The 23841-nt window shown below is 32.1% G+C and overlaps 3 protein-coding genes across 4 annotated transcripts; 1 reads left to right on the forward strand and 2 right to left on the reverse strand.

Moving 5' to 3' along the window:
* Nucleotides 1–1300: 1300 nt before the first annotated feature.
* Nucleotides 1301–2280, reverse strand: LOC25486229 (probable WRKY transcription factor 35). Its single transcript, XM_013607443.2, has 2 exons — nucleotides 2180–2280; nucleotides 1301–1901 (listed from the first exon to the last, which is right to left on the reverse strand). The coding sequence occupies exons 1-2, from the start codon at nucleotides 2278–2280 to the stop codon at nucleotides 1301–1303; spliced, it is 702 nt and encodes a 233-aa protein (XP_013462897.2).
* An 8938-nt stretch (nucleotides 2281–11218) lies between these two features.
* LOC25486231 (probable WRKY transcription factor 10) lies at nucleotides 11219–13104 on the forward strand. The gene is made up of 3 exons (XM_024776895.2): nucleotides 11219–11938; nucleotides 12068–12184; nucleotides 12375–13104. Exons 1-3 carry the CDS (start codon nucleotides 11244–11246, stop codon nucleotides 12973–12975), a joined length of 1413 nt encoding a protein of 470 aa, XP_024632663.2. The 5' UTR covers nucleotides 11219–11243; the 3' UTR covers nucleotides 12976–13104.
* Nucleotides 13105–16920: 3816 nt separating this feature from the next.
* Nucleotides 16921–23617, reverse strand: LOC25486232 (homeobox protein SBH1). 2 transcript variants are annotated; one of them, XM_039830345.1, is made up of 5 exons: nucleotides 23499–23617; nucleotides 22369–23360; nucleotides 21829–22084; nucleotides 18125–18372; nucleotides 17138–17341 (listed from the first exon to the last, which is right to left on the reverse strand). In XM_039830345.1, exons 2-5 carry the CDS (start codon nucleotides 22783–22785, stop codon nucleotides 17138–17140), a joined length of 1125 nt encoding a protein of 374 aa, XP_039686279.1. In that variant the 5' UTR covers nucleotides 22786–23360; nucleotides 23499–23617. The 2 variants fall into 2 exon arrangements, with proteins under 2 accessions (XP_013462900.1, XP_039686279.1); XM_013607446.3 differs by having other exon boundaries at nucleotides 16921–17341; nucleotides 22369–23596.
* Between the last annotated feature and the right edge of the window lie 224 nt (nucleotides 23618–23841).

Below are 23841 nucleotides of genomic sequence, written 5' to 3' on the forward strand. Positions count from 1 at the left end.
TTGGTTTTGGAAGTTTTTTTTTATTTTTTTTTAAGAAATTAAAATGGAATATATTAATAACAACAGAAACGCCTTTTATGCATAAAGTGTATTTAAAAAACACTCAAAAACAATAAGATGTCTGACAAATATTTACAAGGACTAGCAATGGCTGATACCCAAAAAACACAACGGGTTCGACAGCCACAACTCGCATCCGTACACAAAAGAGGCATTATTCGCCTTTAACCACCAATAAGCGTGGAACTTAACTTTTTCCGAAAGCTCCATAATGGAAGAATGAACATTATTAAAAAAAATTCTATTATTACGTTTTTTTCATATGAGCCACACACAAAGAAGCCACAAAAGCTGAAGAAATGATATACAACTCCTCCTATCACCCAAGTAATTTGTAAACTGAGAGAAGTGGGTGCTTGGGACGTTGTGATCAACACCTGAAAAAACAAGCCAAAATCTGACATGCTGCCAAAAAGAACCAAGCCAAGTAATTTTGGTTTTGGAAGTTGATTTTTGTTTTGATTTTGAAAATATGCAATTTAAATAAAGTGCCGTAGAATCGAGGAGTTCATCGTTACAATGAACAATCCTAATGTCCTCGTAAGCTTAGGTCAGTTGATAGGAACAATACATAATATATGTAAGATTTAAGGTTCGAACCCCAGACACGACAAAAAAAAAAAAGAACAATCCCTAGTTCCTAACATTTTATATTGTAATGAATAGTTATTGCCTAAGTATGAGGTAACTCTTAAAAATATCATTTATCCTCTTGCAATAACATGGTGTGCATTAACAACATAACTCCCTATTATCATTGTTTCTTGGTTAGTAAATTTTTACCCTATTACTCATTATATCCCAAAAATCTTTAGAATATTCTCATATTTCAAAATCGTTGTCTAAAACAACTATATATATATATATATATATATATATCACTAGCTCTTCACACATGACAGGAAAGGAAAACCACAAAGCAACTGAAAAATTTAAGACACAAACAACCGGTTACAATGTACCCAAGCCAAAAAAGATATACATAAAACAAGAGCACACCAGAAGCAACGGTTGCTGGCAGTAACTTTCATATCCCAAATAACCAACGAAAAATCAAAATTTTCCCTTATATGATTGCAACCAATAGTAAAGGGTAATTGGTAAAGAGAAAAGTTAGCAATTAACAATCTTTATTTTGGGCAAGATTGCACCAACAAGAAAAACCATAAAATATATTATTTAGAGTTCAACTTAAAACTAAATCAACTCAAACTAAGCAAGCTCTTTGGGTTATACCAAACTAAGGGAATATAGCAACACCATTGAGGCGGTTGAAGTCCATTAAGTAATCTTCTGACCAAGTTGTTATGTTTGGTATCAAAATGTCATCATTATCATCAAAGCTTCCAATGAATCCAGTTTCAGAATAAGGGAGGTTTGAGTCACCGACAACACCTGTAACATTGCTGCTTTGTGGCTCCTCAAATTGCAGAATCATTTTGTTATGTGAACCCAAGTTTCTAACATTTGAGGATGATCCAACATCTTCAACAACGAGTGATTGACTCTCTAATAGTTCCACTTCCGGATAAGGGGTTTTTGATTGATCAGCGAGAACCTGGGCATTGCTGCTCTCCGGATGATCAATATGCAACATCACCACATTAGGCGAACCTGAATTTGTGATGTTTGTAGATGATCCAACTTCTTCCATAGAGTGTAATCCAGTCTCTGGTGACTTGCGTTGGGAGGTACCAACAACAACATTCTTATTAGATGTTGGCTTTGCATGATTGTGCTCTCCTTCATATGTCACAATATAGGTGTTCTCTTGAGTTTTGCATTTTTCAACCTTTCTTCTTGCTGGACAATCTGACCAAGTGCTACATTTGTAATAGCTCCTGCAACATCATTTATTGATTTCTTTCAACATCATTTATGGACTAAATATACATCAATTTTTTATGTTTTCAAAATTGAAAAATACAAGCGCAACCATGATTAAGATAACATATGTTGAATTTAATTACAATTATATGCACTGACAAGGATCCGAATGCTTACAATCACTGTTTAAAACATGAGGGTGCGAGTGTTTGTGTTAGGTAACAAAATTATTGTTTTTAATGTGAAAGAAAATAGAAATATGTTAAAGATGGTGTCTTGAATGTGTGTAAACCTTGGATGTGGAGACCCTTTAATGGGTTTTTGCCCATATTTTCTCCAAGCCCACGGGTCTTTTGGAAGCTCATCCTCCCTCATATAGCACACCAATGACATTTGGTTAAGATGTTTTCTATAAGAAAAGAAAGGTAAAAGATTTTAGTTCACTGAAATTAAGTTACGTCAAATATTTCAATTATTTTGACACAATAAAATTGATTAATAATTAAAATATATGAAATAATAGAATAACTATTTTACCTTTTTCTCGATCCGCATAATGTAACTGATGGATGATTGTATGCACGATCAAAATGAGCGGTTGTGATATCAATGCATGCAACAAGTTTGAGAACAGATGCTTGATTGTTGATGTTTTGTTGAATCTGTTGTTGTCCAGCGAGTATTGGAAAATTATAATTGGTGGGATATTGATTGGTTTCATGAACACCAGTGTTTGTCATGGTAGTGCTCGCAGCATATATGATAGGAGTAGTGGTGGTCGGGGTGATTATAGTGGTTGTGGTGGCAGTGATAATGGGGGTAATGGTAGAGGGAGTGGTGGGTGTAGTGATGGTGGGAGTGTGGATAACATGAACACAAGTGTTAATGTTGGTGATGTGGGTGGGGATGGTGGTGGTCAAGGGGGATGGGATAATGTTGGTGGTGGTGGTGGGGGAAGATGTGGTAGTGGTATTGATTTTTTGCATACTAGTGGTTGCTGGGGTGGGAATGGAATTGATCATCAATTTATCTAGATCTATGAAGTCATTTGGTTTAAGTGGTGCAAAAGAGAATGAACTATTTTCTTGGTTAAAAGCAAAATCATCAAAGCAAAATGGTGTGGCACTTTGAGGGAATATGATGTTATTGGTAGTGGTTTCAATTTGAGGTGGCGTTGGATTTTTAAAAATGGTGGTAGAAGTAGTAAATGTGGTAGCGTTGCAGCTACAAACAATAGAAAAGAGATCACAATCATCATTATCCATTAAAGAAGAAAGAAATTGGTATTTAGATATGTCTAAAAAATAAATCACTACAGAGTTGCAATCACGTGTTTTGGAACAATTGAAGATAAGACTGTTAAGGAATTCTATTTGTTCCTAATTGGAGTAAATGGGTAGAGAGTGCAAAGATCGAGTGAGATGGTGAAACTAGAGGCAAACAAATGGTACTGGCTTTTTGGTTGAACCAAAAAATACTAAGACATTAAGAGAGAAGAGCAAGCATCTCGATGATGGAGCATGAACAAGTTGAAGACTTACGGGCAATTTATATGAAGAAAATGAACATATTTTTAGTGAAGAAAGTCAAAATGGGGATTGATATTTCCAATGACAATTGTAACCGCTGAAGTTATTTGTCATCTTATTTATTTTTTCTCACTCATTTTGTTGTTGTTGTTGTTGTTATTATTATTATTAGAGTTAATTAAGTAAATGGTCCCTACAAATATTCAAACTTTCATTTTTAGTCCCTATAAAATGAAATCACACTTTTTAGTCCCTGTAAAATATTCCGTCAACATTTTTAGTCCTTGTAAAAAATAGCATCAGCATTTTTAGTCCCTACAAAAAAATTTCCATCAACGTTTTCGGTCCCTAAAATGCTAAAGGAAAATGCAGAGGGACTAAAAAGTATGATTTTATTTTGTAAGGAATAAAAATAAAATTCTGAATATTTATAGGGACCCTTTACTTAATTAACCCTTATTATTATTATTATTATTATGGTTAATTAAGTAAAATAAAATAAAATAAAATCACACTTTTTAGTCTCTGTGACACTTTTTATAGTTTCTCATTATGTATGTAGACATTAGTATAGACCATATATATCATTTTTTTAATGAATCTAAAAAGTAATTTTTTGCTTATAATAGTAATCGGAGGGTGTACGTTTTAAGAAACATAGATTTTTGACAAATTTACAAAAACGGATATATGAGTCAATGATAACTTATAGTAGGTTTCCTGTCAAAAAAAAACCTATTTTAGGCTGTCATAAATCATGCATATTTTTTTTTTGAAAGAATAAATCATGCATTTTGTTGGTCATGTTTTTCCATTTGTGCCAGAAAACTATCTTTTGTTTGCATTTCTGAATATCCGTTTCTACATTTAAAGCACAAATTTAATGAAATTTGTAGTCACTCTTAGTATTAAGTGCATTCTTATCTCTAATTGAATTGATTTTTTCAAACATTATTATAGTAGTTTATTATATTATTAATCTAGAAGTACCAATTTTTATTATTAAAAAATTATTTTACTCACAAAATAAGTTTATTTATTACTATTACCTGCAAAAATTAATTTTTAAAAAGTATATTTAAAATTTTTACTCACAAAAATTGTTTTTTTTAACTATTAGAGTAATATTTTATAATTTTTTTTTCAAACAATGGTTCTATAGAAAATTTCAGTTAACATTTTAAGTCATCTCATTGAACATGGCCATGTCTCTCACCTATTACTAACCAATGGTTTTTAAATCTTTGACACCAATACATTTCCCCTTGAAAAAGCAACTTAGTAGAAATTGAATGCTTTATAAGAATTCATTGCATTAAATATCTTTGTTGTCGGATAAATTTCCAACCATATATGTGCAACAAAAAGTGTATCAAGCTTTTCCTCCGTTACGACTCTGTTATATCTATTCTTCCACCAAGTGAATTGATGGCATTACGAAGAAATATCCATCAAGTCACAATCAGTGACGACCATTTATGAACCACTAATATATAACACCCAAATCTCTTTTAAGATAATTCACCAAAAAGAAGCTCATAATGAAAACTTAAAATTTCCTGAAGAACTTACATTAATGGATTGGGAGGAAACAGTTACAACAATATGAACTTTCCCTAAAAAAAAAACAATATGAACTTAACACTTTACACCATAGAATCATACTATATTGTAATTTGCTCTTTTCTTAAATTAGGAAGCTCATCTCTATGATGAGTGAGGAGTTCTCCCTTGTCTTGTAAACATGGAAAGTAGTCTTATGATAAACATGGTCCTTTTCTTTTCTTTTGTTGTGAAAACTCAAAACCCTAATCTACACATATCCAAAATAGATCCTAATTAAGTTTTTTCTAAATTTCTGCATGGACCTAATGCATGTTAGCCATATATTGAATGAATGAATACGTTCCTTTGTTGGCAATCTATCCTTTGATTAACAAACCAGTTGTTTTTTCCCTTTATATAGTTCTTTGTTATGGAATGCTTAGTTGATGTTGAATTTGATGATGCAATATATCTAAGATCAGAAAAGAGCACATAACATCACATAGCAAGCTTAAAATTTATTTAATCAGCAGCTTATTTGCTAGTTGTTGATGATTCAAAATGCTTAATTAATTTCTACACACATTAATATATAATAATAAATATAATATTAGCAGTTTTTTTAACATCGTAAAATAGGGTTAATTAACACCAAGACTTTTAAGACCACAAGCAAGAATTGAGGTAATAACTAGAGCATGGTGTTAGATAGATCCATGGGATATGAATTGGTGAGAACATTATCCATGTAATAGTGTGGATGACTTGGATCCATCACCACAAACTGCATGTCCTCTGAAGGCTTCCAGTGCCGTTTTCTTTGATTTTAATAAACCAGTTGTTTATTTGCTTCTGATTAAGACTTGTTGAATAATCAGGTGAAATGAGAGGTTTATAAAGCAATGCTGCAAAATGAACAAGAATCTTCCGAAGAGTCAAGCTTTGTTGACCAAGCCATCACTTAGGGGACTCATGGCATTCAAGACCATTTTCAATGACCAAGTAGAGGAAAATAACTCAGCATAATTTTAAAAAATACATCATAGAATATCAAAATCCGTCACCTAATGATGAGGAAACCAATGATCAACTTCTTAATTATATAAGTTGTTACGGTAACCCGAAGTGAACGGGTTGTGACCATAACATCGGGATTAATTTATATTTTGTGGTTTTTCATTTGGGTCTTGATCAATCCTTGTGTTATTGCTACTTGGTGTCTAATGATATATTTGCATGCATTTGTAATGTCTTGGCTATAAATAGGATTATTTTTGTTTTGGTTTGGCACCACTTACCACCAAGAATACTTGTAATTAATCTTGCATTTTGTTTCAATATGGTTTTCTACTTTTATCTTCTTGTTTCTTTATATTACTTTTAATATTTAAATTATTTAAACTAATATTTAAAACTAAAATTGTAACTCTCTTATCTTCCTTCTACTTGTCTACCGAATAGGGTGATTTAATGATGTAGACAAGCTAGCAGCACAAATCAAAGACGAAGTGGCGCGCAAGAAAGGTTCAGTCAGAACGGTGCAGATTTTGCATCTGGTGTCCGTTTGACCTGAATATACCTTTTTGAAAAGCCCCGGACCTCACGAGCAAAACTCATAGCTTTGACATAATATATGGGTTATTTTAGTTATTCGAGGTCGTTTGAAGGCCGAAACCTCCTTTTAATATTTTAGAAATTTCTAGAACTTTCTATTATTATTTCGTTTTGTTTTATTTCGGCCCACATGTTTGTTTTTTTTTTTTTGCTATTTAAACAGAACGTTATGCAGCCTAAGAGGCACTTTTTTCATTCAATAAAATTATTCGAGATTTACTCTCAATTCTGGTGGATTTCGAAACCCTTATTTGATAGGTTTGTCGCTTGCAACCTGTCTGTTTATCTTTTAGGTTTAGCGCTTTTTAACCCTTGCTTTCATCCTGCGTCATTTAAGGTCAAATTTAACCCATTATGTTTGTTTTGATTTTTCCTCTTAGTGCGGTGTTTATTTTTTTTGTCGTGGTCGGGGTTTGAACCCCGGACCTTGCATACATTATGCATTGTCCATACCAACTGAGCTAAGTTTTGATTTTTTGTCTTAGTGCGGTGTTTATTTGATTCAAGTTAAAAGATTAGCTTTGAACATTGCATATTTAATCAATGACTTTGACGTCATCAACAATTTATATGGGTGATTTTAGGTCAAAATTGACCTCAAATCAACCTCATTCAATGGATAAGAAAAAGAAAAATACTAACGGCTAAAGTTTAGAAGGAGAGAAATGGGGGATATATACATATATGCCCACACGCGGGAATCGAACTCTAAAACTTTTTTTTCTCTACTTATGCAATATATTTTCTCTATTCTTATGAAGACTCTTAAAAACTCAAAATAGAAGAGGAGAATAATTTTTTATTAAAAAAGTTGTTTCTTGCAGTGCAGAAAATAAATTATAGGGGTTTGGTACCTATAAATTTATAAAATTTTATTCTGGGTGCCTCTAAATTTGTTCATCAAACAGTGGTGATTGAAATAATTTTAGATAAGACATCTGATTCTTATTTTTAAGTTTGTTCATGTGTATCATTTAAAAATTTTAGTGTTTGTTAGCACGTATGATTAGAGTATTACAAGATCCTTGTATAAAAAAATAGATTTTTGTAACAAAATATTAATTAAATATGAATTTTCAATCACCGTAAACATAAAAATTCATATTCAGTTAAAAAGTTATAAACTTTTCCAACATATACTTCTAAAATGTACTAAATATAACTGCATAAATATTAAAAATTTCGAATGATGCACATGACATAAAAGAATGGACAAAAAATGTTATACTACCTCCGTCTCTAATTATAAGAACCTTTTGAGAATTTTTTTTGTTCCTTTTTATAAGACTATTTTCCTATTTCCAACTACATTAATTATTTCTTTACATACATGTCCTTATTTATTATACATCTTTTTCTTCAATCAGCAATAAATAACATGTTGAAAACATAAATCAACCCTCTCTCTTAAAGGATAAAATTGTAAAAACAATAGTAATTACAAACATATTTAATACAAACGCCGTTCATAATTTTCAAACGTGAGTGCTCGTCTTTTCGCTGGTGATAATAAATAAACTTTTTTTTGTGAGTAAAATAATTTTTTAATAATAAAAATTGGTACTTCAAAGGAATTTGTTTCATAATTGGCTGCCAACAAATGTGCAAAGAAGAATTATAGCTATTATGCCTCCAAAGGGAAATATATGTGATGAAGTGTGTTTTAGTGCTACAGGTTCGTATAATGGATTTTGTGTTGCAGCCATGTATGCATTCTTAAGTAATGCTCCACAAGAGAATGTTGCTTCAAAGTGGAGGCAAGTGTGGAGACTTAAAGTGCCATAAAGAGTAAGGTATTTTATTTGGCTTTTGAATTATAATAAAAGTCGAATGAGACTTGGGAGTGCTATGTGTGGTTTTTGTGGAAATATTATCGAAAATAGTTTGCATGTGTTGCGAGGTTGCCCACTTGTTATGCCTATGTGGTTAAATGTTGTGCCTGTTAATATGAGAGATAGATTCTTTATAGGGGGTCTTAATCAGTGGATAGCTTTTAATATGAGGAAGAGGCAAGGTGGATGCTTGAGGTTGATTGAAACGATTTTTGGGCTATGGCTTGTCATTGTTTATGGTATTGGAGGAATAAGGGGGTTCATGAAGCGAATTTTGTTAGACCAACAAATCCGTATCAGTTTGTGCGTAAGCGTACTCGTGATTATCACCTTGCCATGCAGGCTAGTAAGGTGACCTTGGAGATGCATCAGAGTGTGGTGCTAGTTGGTTGGAAGCCTCCGGCGGAGGGGTGGGTTAAATTGAATACTGATGGGGCTTGTAGCAACAATGGTGTAGCTGGTTGTGGCGGTGTTATTAGAGGTTGTGATGGTGAATGGCTAGGGGGATTCGCTAAAAGTATTGGGATGTGTAGCGCATATATAACGGAATTATGGGGAGTTCTTGAAGGCTTGAATTACGCTAGAAATTTGGATTTTTGGACCGTCGAAGTGAATGTGGATTCTTTAGTAGTTGCTAATTGTATTAATGGAAATGGGCATGGTAGCCCGAGCGGTTGGTTTTTGAGATTCAGAGGTTAATTAATCTGGATTGGGAGATTGTGGTGAAGCATTCTTATAGGGAAGCTAACCAGTGTGCAGATGCTCTAGCAAATTTTGGATGCTCTCTAACGGGTCAAATTACCTTTTTTGAGTCTTGTCCGGTTCAATTTAGTCACGTACTCACAGCTGATGTAATAGGGATTTATATCCCCCGTTTGATTCCTATTTAGTTCTCTTTTTCTTCCGGACTTCGGCCCTCTTTATAATAAAAAAATAAAATAAAATTGGTACTTCTAGATTAATACAATATAAAATACTATAATGTTTGAAAAAAATGAAAAAATCAATTCAAAGAGATAAGAATGCACTTAATACTAAGAGTTACTCCAAATATCTTTAAATTTGTGTTTTACTTTTAAATGTAGAAACGCATATTCAGAAGTGCAAACAAAATGCATGACCAACAAAATTCATGATTTATGACAGCCTACAATTTCTACCAAAAAAAGACAGCCTACAATAAGTTATCATTGACTTCATATACTCCATCCGATATAAAATATAAGCAAAAAATTCTCATATTCTTTGTCTCAAAATATAAGTAAAAAAGACCAACTTTTATGCTATTATTATGTTATTTCAAACAAATCATCTTTTTCAATGTAAAATTAAATGCAAATTGCATTCAATGTGTTCTCCTTTTTATTTTCTCCATAATTTTTAATCAATAAGAATTATTTTTACATCTTTCCATGAAACTTATTTCAAGAAGAACACAAAAAATTATACCTCAAATCACTAAGTGTTAGTTTTCTTAATAAGTATGAATTAATGTTTTTTTGCTTATAAATTAAAACGGAGGGAGTATTCATTTGTGAATGGGAGAGCGTGCCACTAAATTTGTAAAAATCTATGTTTCATAAGACATGTTCGTAGCTATTGGTAATTTTGTTTGAGCGTTGGTGAAAAAATCCTTGAAAACATGAGGAAAGAAAATGAAAATAAAAAAGACTAAAAAAAAAACATTTACTTTTATATAAAAAAGCGAACCTTGACTCTTTTTGGTTCAAGATTGAACCTCAACGTTTTTTTTAAATAATCTAGTGATTAGAAATTTACATTTTTTTTAAGATGAATAAGTGGTGTTTCTGAAGTTCAAACACTAACTTCTACATATATTATATATTGTTTCTATCAATTAAGTTAAACTCAGGGAGACTTCGACTTTTTGATATAACTTGTATGGTTTAATATTTAAATCAATATCAACCACGTTAATCTTTTAGGATAGTAATAAAAACTATATATTTTGGGTGAAAATCAAGCAAGACTTAAGTTTTGTATTGATCATATAAATATAATTTTAATTTTAAAATTAGTTCTACAATATAGTTAACTACATGTGTGATTCACTCATGGTTTTTTCTTCTTTCAGTTGTACCCTTAAACAAATTTGATTATAAGAATACTATTTCGTTGGTATCACTAAAAAAGATAAGAATTTGTTTTTTTTTTTTTTTAAGATATTATATTTGTTATATTGTAGGTAACATTTGAAAAGATAAGTATAATTTATTACAATATGAAAGTGCAAAATATCTATTATTTCCACCTATAATTTTAATGAAAATCAAAATAATTTTAATCAAAATTTCATAAAAACTATTGTTCGTAAATTATATCCATTAGCGCAAAACGATGGGACGGACGGACACAGAGTGCCAGTTTATACGCTAATAATAATAATAATAATAATAATAATAATAAATGAGTGAGAAAAAATAAATAAGATGACAAATAACTTCAACGGTTACAATTGTCATTGGAAATATCAATCCCCATTTTGACTTTTTTTCATTAAATATATGTTCATTTTCTTCATATAAATTGCTAGTAAGTCTTCAACTTGTTCACGCTCCATCATCAAGATGCTTGCTCTTCTCTCTTAATGTCTTAGTATTTTTTGGTTCATCCAAAAAACCAATACCATATTTTTGCCTATAGTTTCACCATCTCACTCGATCTTTGCATTCTCTACCCATTTACACCAATTAGGAACAAATAGAATTGTTGAACCCTGTTATCATCAACGGTTCCAAAACACACAAAGTGTGATTGCGACTCTGTAGTGATTTATTTTTTAGACATATATAAATACCAATTTGTTTCTTCTTCAATGGATAATGATGATAGGGATCTCTTTTCTATTGTTCGTAGCTGCAACGCTACTACATTTACTACTCCTACCACCATTTTTGAAAATTCACCGCCACCTCAAATCGAAACCACTACCAATAACATCACATTCACTCAAAGTGCCACACCATTTTGCTCTGATGATTTTACTTTTAACCCAGAAAAAAGTCCAGTCTCTTTTTCCCCACTTAAACCAAATGACTTCATTGATCTAGATAAATTGATGATCAATTTCAATCCCATCCCCACCCCAGCTATCACTAGTATGCCAAAAATCAATACCACCACCAACACTGTCCCATCCCCCTTGACAACCACCATCCCCACCCACATCACCAACATTAACACTAGTGTTCATGTTATCCACACTCCCACCACTCCCCCTACCATTACCCCCATTATCACTGCCACCACAACCACTATAATCACCCCGACCACCATTACCCCTATCAGATCTGATGCAAGCACTACCATGACAAAAACTAGTGCTCATGAAACCAATCAATATCCCACCAATTATAATTTCCCAATACTCGCTGGGCAACAACAGATTCAAAAAAACATCAACAATCAAGTGTCTCTTCCCAAACCTGTTGCATGCATTGATATCACAACCGCTCATTTTGACCGTGCATACAACCATCCATCAGTTGTACTATTTGGATCGAGAAAAAGGTAAAGTATTTATTCTAATATTTCTTATATTTTTATTATAAATCAATTTTATTGTGTCAAAATAATTGAAATATTTGACGTAACTTAATTTCATTGAACTAAAATCATTTTACCTTTCTTTTCTTATAGAAAACATAATAACCAAATGGCACTGGTATGCTATATGAGGGAGGATGAGCTTCCAAAAGACCCGTGGGCGTGGAGGAAATATGGGCAAAAACCCATTAAAGGGTCACCACATCCAAGGTTTACACATATTCAAAACTATATCTTTAACATATTTCTCTTTTCTTTCACATTAAAAACATTAATTTTGTTACCTTAAACAAACACTCGCACCCTCGTGTTTTAAACAGTGATTGTAAGCATTCAGATCCTTGTCAGTGCATATAATTGTAATTAAATTCAACATTGGTTATCTTAAATGATGTTGCAGGAGCTATTACAAATGTAGCACTTGGTCAGATTGTCCAGCAAGAAGAAAGGTTGAAAAATGCAAAACTCAAGAGAGCACTTATATTGTGACATATGAAGGAGAGCACAATCATGCAAAGCCAACATTTAATAAGAACGTTGTTGTTGGTACCTCCCAGTGCAAGTCACCAAAGACTGGATTACACTCTGCGGAAGAAATTGGATCATCTACAAACATCACAAAGTCAGGTTCGCCTAATGTGGTGATGTTGCAGATTGATCATCCGGAGAGCAGCAATGCTCAGGTTCTCGCTGATCAATCAAAAATCCTTTATCCCGAAATGGAACTATTAGAGAGTCAATTACCTGTTGTTGAAGAAGTTGGATCATCCTCAAATGTTAGAAACTTGGGTTCACACAACAAAATGATTATTGAATTTGATGAGCCACAAAGTAGCAATGTTACGGGTGTTGTTGGTGACTCAAACCTCCCTTATTCTGAAACTGGATTCATTGGAAGCTTTGATGATGATGATGACATTTTGATACCAAACATAACAGCTTGGTCAGAAGATTATTTAATGGACTTCAACCGCCTCAATGGTGTTGCTATATTCCCTTAGTTTGGTATAACCCAAAGAGCTTGCTTAGTTTGAGTTGATTTAGTTTTGAGTTGAACTCTAAATAATATATTTTATGGTTTTTCTTGTTGCTGCAATCTTGCCCAAAATAAAGATTGTTAATTGCTAACTTTTCTCTTTACCAATTACCCTTTACTATTGGTTGCAATCATATAAGGGAAAAATTTGATTTTTCGTTGGTTATTTGGGATATGAAGTTACTGCCAGCAACCGTTGCTTCTGGTGTGCTCTTGTTTTATGTATATCTTTTTTGACTTGGGTACATTGTAACCGGTTGTTTGTGTCTTAAATTTTTCAGTTGCTTTGTGGTTTTCCTTTCCTGTCATGTGTGAGGAGCTAGTGATATATATATATATATATATATATATATATATATATATATAGTTGTTTTAGACAACGATTTTGAAATATGAGAATATTCTAAAGATTTTTGGGATATAATGAGTAATAGGGTAAAAATTTACTAACCAAGAAACAATGATAATAGGGAGTTATGTTGTTAATGCACACCATGTTATTGCAAGAGGATAAATGATATTTTTAAGAGTTACCTCATACTTAGGCAATAACTATTCATTACAATATAAAATGTTAGGAACTAGGGATTGTTCTTTTTTTTTTGTCGTGTCTGGGGTTCGAACCTTAAATCTTACATATATTATGTATTATTCCTATCAACTGACCTAAGCTCACGAGGACACTAGGATTGTTCATTGTAACGATGAACTCCTTGATTCTACGGCACTTTATTTAAATTGCATATTTGCAAAATCAAAACAAAAATCAACTTCCAAAACCAAAATTACTTGGCTTGGTTCTTTTTGGCAGCATGTCAGATTTTGGCTTGTTTTTTCAGGTGTTGATCACAACGTCCCAAGCACCCACTTCTCTCAGTTTACAAATTACTTGGGTGATAGGAGGAGTTGTATATCATTTCTTCAGCTTTTGTGGCTTCTTTGTGTGTGGCTCATATGGAAAAAACGTAATAATAGAATTTTTTTTAATAATGTTCATTCTTCCATTATGGAGCTTTCGGAAAAAGTTAAGTTCCACGCTTATTGGTGGTTAAAGGCGAATAATGCCTCTTTTGTGTACGGATGCGAGTTGTGGCTGTCGAACCCGTTGTGTTTTTTGGGTATCAGCCATTGCTAATCCTTGTAAATATTTGTCAGACATCTTATTGTTTTTGAGTGTTTTTTAAATACACTTTATGCATAAAAGGCGTTTCTGTTGTTATTAATATATTCCATTTTAGTTTCTTAAAAAAAAAAAAAAAAAAAAAAAAACTTCCAAAACCAAAAGTACTAAATATACACCGAGGAAATAACTTCATGGTGATTCGCATGTCCCGATGGATATATACTCTTTTTATTAGGAAGATATGTTTGTACACTTGTGGATAGTGTTTTTACCTACTAGACTTGTATTTATAGATAGTAGACGTGATGTCTTTATTTAAGCTACTATTTTTTAGTTTGAATTTTTCAGGTATCTTTTTTTTATCTAAGTTGAGTTATCTCATATACTCTTTATCTATTAAATATCTCTTTTCGATTAAAAAACGACTTGATTTCAATTGAACATTCAATATAATTTTTTTGCAAATAGTACTATCACACAAGGAACAATGAAAGCCAATGGAATACTAGTATATAAGAGTTTGTGCATGAAATTTACTCCATCCGTTTTAAAATGAGTGTTGTTTTAGTCAATTGCACACATATTAAGGAATGGAATAAAATAGTCAAATGTCATAACAATTTTACCAAATTATCCTAATCAACTATTGGTTTATTTTTCATTAAAGAAAAATAATACTTTGGAAGTAGTGTAACATGTATTAATTGAAGAGTACAATTGAAAAGACAGTTATTATTGTATTGGAAACTAAAAGCGATATTCATTTTGAAACAATTTTTTTTTGCTAAAACAATATTCATTTTGAAACGGAGGGAGTATATGATTCTAAATTAAGTGCTTCTTTAAAAGGAATCATAATAATTATAACATTTAATCTTAGTGATTCCAAAAATTATTTACCCAAATCTAGATGTTTGAATCTATTATTAGACCAATAATATTTACTATATCATTTTGGTCAATGTTTAAGGTTCTTTTACCTACATGTTCCGCAAAGATCTAAACTAAATTTAAGAGGGTCTTGTTAACGAGTACTTTCGGGACACTCTTTAAAGATTCTAAAAGAAGAAATTATTTTATAAAAAAGTTAAATATTTTGATTTCTGATGCATTGATTACACATATTTTCATGTTAAGTTACCCTTTAAAGACCTTAACCAGTGCCTCGGACACTGGTTAACATTTTTCAATTTTTAAAATATAGTAACAAAATTATATTACAATCCGAGTAATAAATGTTATATATAAATATTTAATCTCGTATTTGCTTTTTTAAATTTTAGGGGTGAACTTAACATATATGATGGTTGCTCAATTTTTATGAAAGGTTTTGTCTAAAATATTGCACATGTTAAATTATATAAATGTTTTGTGCTTATTAATAAGATGGTTGACATAAAATCTATGTAAAATATATATACCAAAACCCGTCTCGCATTTTTGTTTACATCTCCTCCTAAAAAAAAATGGTTTCCTTCAACTGTAGATGAAGTAAAACAAATTGTATGCGTCTCAGAAAACTTGAATCTTTCACCATGCGAAAACGTTAAAAGAATATTGCTACATCTAATAAAAACATACCAATTTTTTTTTCAATATATTGTTTTCAAAATGAAATCTAGCAATTTAAAGGATAATGTGTCAGTGGCGAATCCAAAAAAGAAAAAATAAATAAACACTACCAGAAAACTCGGATTTAGCGACAGTTAAATTCCGTCGCAAAATAGGCAAAAATCCGTAGCAAACGACTTTCTGATGGATTTTGCGATGGTGTAGAAATCCGTCGTAATAATGGGGGTCCGAAAAAGTGAGTGGGAAATCAATTCCATCACTTTTCACGACGGTTTCCAGTCGGTCGCAAACATAAAAATCCGTCGCTAAACCTCTCATGATATGGATATTTTTAACCAAGTTTTCTGTAACAAAATACCAACGTAATAAATATCCGTCACAAATTACTGATGGAATACACCGTTGCAAATTACTGAGAGAATACTCCCGTTAGGAGTTCATAGAACTCTGGTTTATCCCTTTGATTTTCTGTTTTCACCATTGTAAGAGCTTCTAGCTCATTCCTTTGCATAAATACACCTTTGAATTTTGAGTTCTATCATTTGTATTTTATGCTTATAATATATGCATGCAGATATGTTAGGGTTAGGATGCTTAAACCTGAATGGATTATCTCATTTAAATTCTCAACCTTCTCTTCAACCTTCACGTTGTGGTCAGCTTCTCCTTCTTCCCCTTCCTATCTCCAGAAGAAGAGTTGAAGACAGGAGTAATTGTACGGATATGTGATCATCTGAACTTGTTGGTAAAATGAATTTGAATTCAAAAATCTAAACTTTTTTTTATCCATTTTGCAAATTGTTGATGATGCTTGTTGGAATTGAAGCTTATTGATCTGATTCAGTGTTTTCTTATACATTCCTTCATTCCTTTACCACGATGAACCAATCTAAGGAATTTAACAAATCAGAAAAGAGGTGTTGAAAATAGTTTCATTATTATGACCACAATCACTAACAAATTATTTTCCATGCAATGTAATTTCACTATGTACCAAGTTACCCTTTGTTGGTAAAAAAATCTCAATGCAAAGAAACATACTTTTAAAGGTACGAACAATGTATCCTTTGATTAACAAACCAGTTGTTTTTTTCCTTTATATAGTCCTTTGTTATGGAATGCATAGTTGATGTTGAATTTGATGATGCAATATATCTAAGATCAGAAAAGAGCACATAATTGCTCAAAAAAAAAAAAAAAGAGCACATAACAAGCTTAAAATTTATTTAATCATATATTAGTACCTTCATAAAGGACCGTCTAATAACCAGCAGCTTATTTGCTAGTTGTTGATGATTCAAAATGCTTAATTAATTTCTACACACATTAATATATAATAATAAATATAATATTAGCAGTTTTTTTAACATTGTAAAATAGGGTTAATTAACACGAAGACTTTTAAGACCACAAGCAAGAATTGAGGTAATAACTAGAGCATGGTGTTAGATAGATCCATGGGATATGAATTGGTGAGAACATTATCCATGTAATAGTGTGGATGACTTGGATCCATCACCACAAACTGCATGTCCTCTGAAGGCTTCCAGTGCCGTTTCCTTTGATTAATAAACCAGTTGTTTATTTGCTTCTGATCAAGACCTGTTGATTCTGCTAGAGCCAGCTTCTGTGATTCCTGTTATTCATAAATTATAGTAGTACATTTGAATTGTATGAGACAACTTATTATCAATTTGTCTTCATGCTAGTTATTATAAAGTAAAATTCTTACCTTCAAAAAAAGAAAAATTGGACATGTTTATATGGATAGGGTTTCGGATTATGTGTGAAGTCACAAAATCGTCAAGTCGCACAATTGACCACATTAATGACCGTTGGATCAAAATCGAAGGGTCCAAATATCAATACAGATTTTGATTTAAAAAAAAATTAAAAAATCAGGGTTTCGGAAAAATTGGACATATTTATATGGATAGGATTTCAGAATATGTGTGAAGTCACAAAATCGTCAAGTCACACAATTAACCACATTAACGACTGTTGGATCAAAATCGAAGGGTCCAATTGACCATCAAATCAATGTCAAACAACTAACATTTTGACCTTAAAAAATCAGTCTTCAAATACTAAATGCATGTTCGGCTTCGCGTGACTTGAAAAACCATGGTGGTTCATCGTGACTTTGTAAATTTGAAAAACCATGGTGTTTCATCGTGACTTTTTGCAAAAGCTACACATTGAAGCTACAAAAAATCACGGTCTCGGTGCAATTTTATCAAATCACTCATGAATCCAAACATGCACCAAGTCGAAACATGAGTTGTCACTATCTTTGATTAATTTATTAAAATCCGTAACTAGGTGATTGCATTTGAAATGAAAGAAATCAAAATTTCATTAGAAATATTGTGGCAGGAGATTAAGAAAAAGGATTCAAATTTTTAAAGATGGTGCTTACAGATGGGTAAGGCCATTTGTAATGTCTGCTCCACCATTCAAGCAATTGTTGCCTTGCTTCTTTTGGAAGCTTTCCTTTTTTCCTTTTCTTCATAAACTCTTGCTTCAGACTGCCTAAGTATCCACTGTATTTTCTCAAAAGCTGACCCTTTAATTCCCTGTCTTCTGCTTGAGGATCTATCATGTTGTTGTATAGATCAACATGATCTTCTTCAGATGATCCATTCCTATCTCCACCTTCACTACAAGCTGATCATATATATGAATCAAATCAATTATGATGATTACAAATATTATACCACTAGAAGGATATTTTGAATATATGAAAAAACAAAAGGTTGTATTCAAAATATATAGTACTTGACATCCCAAGACCTACTCTTCAAACCGATTTCCAAAGTGATGATTCCAAGTTCTATGTTATGACATTTCTAAGCAATGTGAGACTTGAGCATTTAGCCAATAATAATAGTTGCTACCAGAAAATAATCTATAGTCATCATTAAAATAAATATAGAAAACAAACATGAGAGGAAAATATATAAAAAAAAAAAAAATTAAGTTATGTATTAACAATGTAGAGTGAAATCAAAATGAGTAGAATATTTGGACCATGGATTTTTGTATATATATTGGGGGGGGGGGGGGGGGGGGGGGCGCGTTGAAAAGAGAGGGAATGTCACTAATTTGGCATTCAGTTATTTGGGAGGTTTAGTTTGTATTTTCTAAATCACCGGTCTTTGTTCGTTTTTAGCAGAGATCTGGTTTATAAATAAAATTCGTTGTTCAAAAAAAATTATTACTTGGGAGGTATTTCATGGAGGCAATAGCCTTTTCTATGAGTGGTGTTTAGGTCATATGAATTGCATCCTTAGGTCCTAGAATCAAATTGTAAGTTGGGGTACCCCTTGTAATTAGCTTGTCCTCGGGTTGAGTACCCCTTGTACTCCTATTTTTAATTGGAACTCTTCTTTGTTGTTTACATAAAAGTAAGGAGAATGTTAATGAGTGCCTTTGAGGCAATGGTTAAGGTGTTAAAATTTGTAAGTTTGCATAAAAAAAGTAGTGTGATTATTGCCAAGACAAAAATAAAAACTTATATTTCCAAGACAAAGTTTCTATTAGTAGATTCCTTAACCAATGCCCTTAGGGCACTGGTTAGCAAGACCCCAAAAGTAAACCAATCAGGTTAATGAATGTAGTAGCTTAACTTTTTAAACCACAATACTATTTCAACTTACTGAAACTAGCATATATGTTGGATTTAAATGCCAAGCTAAGCTACTACATTACTATTGTTTAGGACAAATTTTGATATCACAAGGGTGAATGTTTAATTAAATAAAGGATAAAAGTACAATCTTCAATCATTGGAAATCATTGATTCACCACATTGAAGGTTAACATTTGAACTACTAGGTGCATAGGATAAAGAGCCGTGAAGGCACATTATCTACACATCCATTATTTTCAAAGGCTCCATGCATCTAAACCCTGAGATAATGGACACTCCTTTTCCTTCAAACAAGACAAAGTTAAAGAGGATAAAGTTTATTCCTCGTGAAGGTATACTTCACCAAAATACTTAACTTATGAAGGGCAACATAATCCATATACACAGAGACCCTAGTCAAACCTAGATGCAGAAATTAAAACTGGGGGAAACCTATTATCGTAGGGATAAAAATGGTACAATATATTATAATACTTCAAACATAATCACAAATTTCTATGTAGGAGAGTTTAACAAAATTAAAACATCAAAAGCATAAGCAAAAACATGTACAATGTTAAGTATGTTTTCAGTCCCTACAAAATCACAAATTTTCAAGTTTAGTCCTATAAAATTTTAATGGTAATTTTAGTCCATAATATTGTAATTCGTAAGAATAGTCCCTATTTTAAAAACTTTTTACAAAAAATGGACATTTTTAGTCATCCAAAATAGCTCCTATAAAATGCAAATAGGGACTAAAAGTGAATAAAATTTTTGTAGACTAAACTTGAAAGCTTGCAATTTTATAGGGACTAAAAACATATTTAACCCTTTAGGAAATTATGTTTTGAAGGGTAAGACAGTACATTACTACAAGGAGACTTCAATAATTGAAAAACCAGCATACGATGATATACTACAAAAATAGAGGGGAACATGAACATAAAGATCAGAAACATTGAATTGAAAACTTTGGATCAATATGTGGAAAGTTACTACTATATACTTCTTTTGGCCCATACATAGTTGGAAGCCAGAAATCAATTATCACACTAAAAGCTTGGTCATGTTTATATCCAGTGCATTATGTGATAAGGTTCTACTTATTTTCATCATAGTCATTAACTCTATAGCAGCAAAGTTTGACTCAAATTCAATTGTAGTCTTCATTCAACATAGATTCCACAGTTTTTTCTTAAGCACCAACATAGAAAAATGCATGTAGGACAATGTATATCCATTTTTAGTTAAAGACAAGTAACCAAGTTTTTTATCAAATATAATATCAAAAAACAAACATAATTTTAACAAGCATTATAATATGCATCTATACCTGCAGACACAAAAATATACATAATGATGACAACACATATAATCACACTAGCTATATGAAATAATACAAATTAATAAAATATTCCATCTATAGGGAGTAGTGTTTACACGGAACCTTGATGAGACAAATGAGAAAAAGAAGCAAGAGAACAAATCAATCAAATTCATCATTATTCTTAAGGACCTACTAACACATCATAGCTTAATCTCTTTTTTAGGTCATTAATCAAATCCAATCAACTTTGCAAGATTTTTTTCCATGTTAATTGATCCATATCATAAATCTAAAATCCACTTTGCACTTGTCCCCAGGAAAGTACTTCAGCTCTTTGGAGCTACTCTACTATCTGCATTTTGCACTCCAATTAGGAAAGAAACTTGTGAGTATATACCTCGCAATTACCACTTCTGGGAACAAGTGCAGAAGAAACCCTAATTCATTGGTTATTATTTACAAAACCTAAATTCACCCACCAATCTTCCTGTTCCGAAGTCCTCCAATTTTTGGATTCATTACAAAGTAGATTCTTTAATAATGTTAATATATTAAGAACACTACAAAAGCCAGTGAAATCTGAGAGTTTCTGTGACCTCATCAAAAGGGAAATTTTAAGAAAAAGCTATATGTGTGATGATGCAAGTCTTATAGTTCCCATAAAAACAATACTATCAAGCACACACACAAGAAAAGACGAATTTAACAAGATACCTATATAGTTAAGTTCCTTCAATGCACCAACACCAATGAAATATATATGTACTACTATACATCACCATCTACCTTTATTTTTAGACAAAAAACGCATGAGTTAAGGGCACCTTTGGTAGCAAGTATTAGGAACTCACTTATTTAGGCAAAGAAGATTAAAAAGAGTACAAGCTAGCAATATAAAATACTATTGAAAAAGACTAATTAAGAATTTTTTTTATAAGAAAAGCTAGAAAAAAAAAAGTAGATCTTGTCATAAACTTCAATTTAATTAATTAATTAATAATAATCAAACACTTTTACATACTAACAAAATTAACAAACTCTTCCAAACACAGGCATGCATGGATGCATATGTAAACAACAACAAATATCAAGCAATCAAGATTATGATTTAAAATCTGAATAGTATTTTCTGGAGAGAGAGAGAGAGAGAGGTTATTATCACCAATATTATCTGAAGATGAAGAAACTGTAAGATTTTTGAACTGGACTTCAATCCTTTGAAGAAAAAGCATAGCTTCCTTTAAGGGTTTGGAAAGTTCTTGCTCATACTTGATAAGCATCTCACAGTAAGCTTCCATGAACTGATCTAGAGCTGGATCTTCACCTAAACAACCTGATCCAACTGCATCTCCACCCATTCTCACTGCAGTTGCACATGCTTCTTCTAACCTTGCCACCACTTCACTTGGTGCTCCAACCTAAAAACACAATAATTTTCATGAAGTAAAAAATTTATGAAAAAAATAGTCATGAGATGAAGTGTCTTTATCACATATGCTTAAAAGGGTTTTGACTTACAATAATATACATGATAGTTTGTCAATATTAGTAATAAATGGAAATGAAAACAAAAGGCCACAGTTTCAAAGTACAATTATACAACACAGCTCATCAGATCCAAACTTGTCAAACAAAAAAAGTACAAAGAAATTAATTACACACACATCGTTTTCAAAATAATTATCTTCTTTTTTTTTCTGACCTTTTGACAGTTGATGTAGGCTTCCAAGAGACGGTGATAGTGAGGATGAGCCATGATCTTGGATTTGACAGAAGAAGAAGAGGAAGAAGAGCTTCCATGGTTGTTGATGTTGTCCATGAAATAGTAACCTAAACCAGGAGTGTTTTGATGGTTATTTTGAAGCATGATAGAAGAGGTGTTGTTATTACAGTTGGTGTAGTGATTGTTATTATTGTTAGTGGAATTAGGGATAGGAAGGAAAAGACCGGTTGTGTTGTTTGCATTAGTATTGTTGTTATTGGAATTTATTGGATGATGAGCATTATGATGAGATGAAGTGACTAAAGGCATCATCATCATTGGAGGACATAGCCCACCACTGTTTTCTCCAAAAGCACCCATCACATAAGAACAACTTCCATTAGAACTACCCTCCATTGAATTAATACTCACTCACTCACTCACTTAGCCACAATAACACTTCCTTTTTATTACCCTTTTTGCCTTCTAGGTCAGATTTTTCTTTCTCTCACTTGAATGATATTAATATTGAAGATGTTTTTGTTTCACACAAGGGTCACCCGCCCGGGTTTTATGGTAAAAAAGTAACAGGCTTTTTTACAGAAAAACATAAATAGTGATAGTGTTTTGTGGTGGCTATGTTGTATAGTTACAGTCAGTTACATGAAGAAGTAGTGAAGAGGTTTTTTGGATTCTACTACTGGCAAAAGCCTGCACAGATTTCCTTTGGAAAATGAGTGTTAATCTCTCTTTCCACACATTTTCAGCATTTAATGAAGAAATGAATCTCTCTTTGTCTCTCTAGCTAGTGGATAATACAAGGTTTTTTATGAAGGAGTGAGAAAGCAGTAGAGTGCACGCGGGATATGTAGAGAGAGAGATGAAGGTTGAGTTACAGAAGAAGGGTTAGTGTGAAGCATTGGTGCCAAAAAAAGGTTTTACCTTCCCAATGAAAACTCTACCTTCCTTTTTCTGCACTGCCACTGATACCCCTGCCATACAAAAGCAGTGGAGTGAGAGACAAGAGAACAAGCAAGTTTTTTTTTCTTTTCTTTTCTTTTGTTTTGGAGAGAGGTAGTAATAAATAGTGAGCTAGGAACGATCAAATCGAGGAGGAGAAAACAAGTTACCTACTACTACTATGCTGATGATGATGAATATATTGGGGAAGATAGGTTCATTTCATAGGGCACGGAATCAATCCTTCTCTCTATCTCCCTCACCTCACTCACTCTATTCTTTTTTCTTAGATCAATTCTTATTTTATTAGTATTTATTATACAAGTACAATTTAATCTTTTATAATCACAAGCAAAATATTAACAAATGCCTCCGAGGTACTCTTTAATACCTTTAAATGATAATTTTTTATAAAAATATGTATAATCAATGTATTAGAAATCAAAATATTTAACTTTTATGTAAAATAATTTTTTTCTTTTAAAATCCTTCATGAGTGCCCCGACAGCACTC

This window comes from Medicago truncatula, chromosome 2 (assembly GCF_003473485.1).
Source record: "Medicago truncatula cultivar Jemalong A17 chromosome 2, MtrunA17r5.0-ANR, whole genome shotgun sequence".
Lineage (NCBI taxonomy): Eukaryota > Viridiplantae > Streptophyta > Magnoliopsida > Fabales > Fabaceae > Medicago > Medicago truncatula.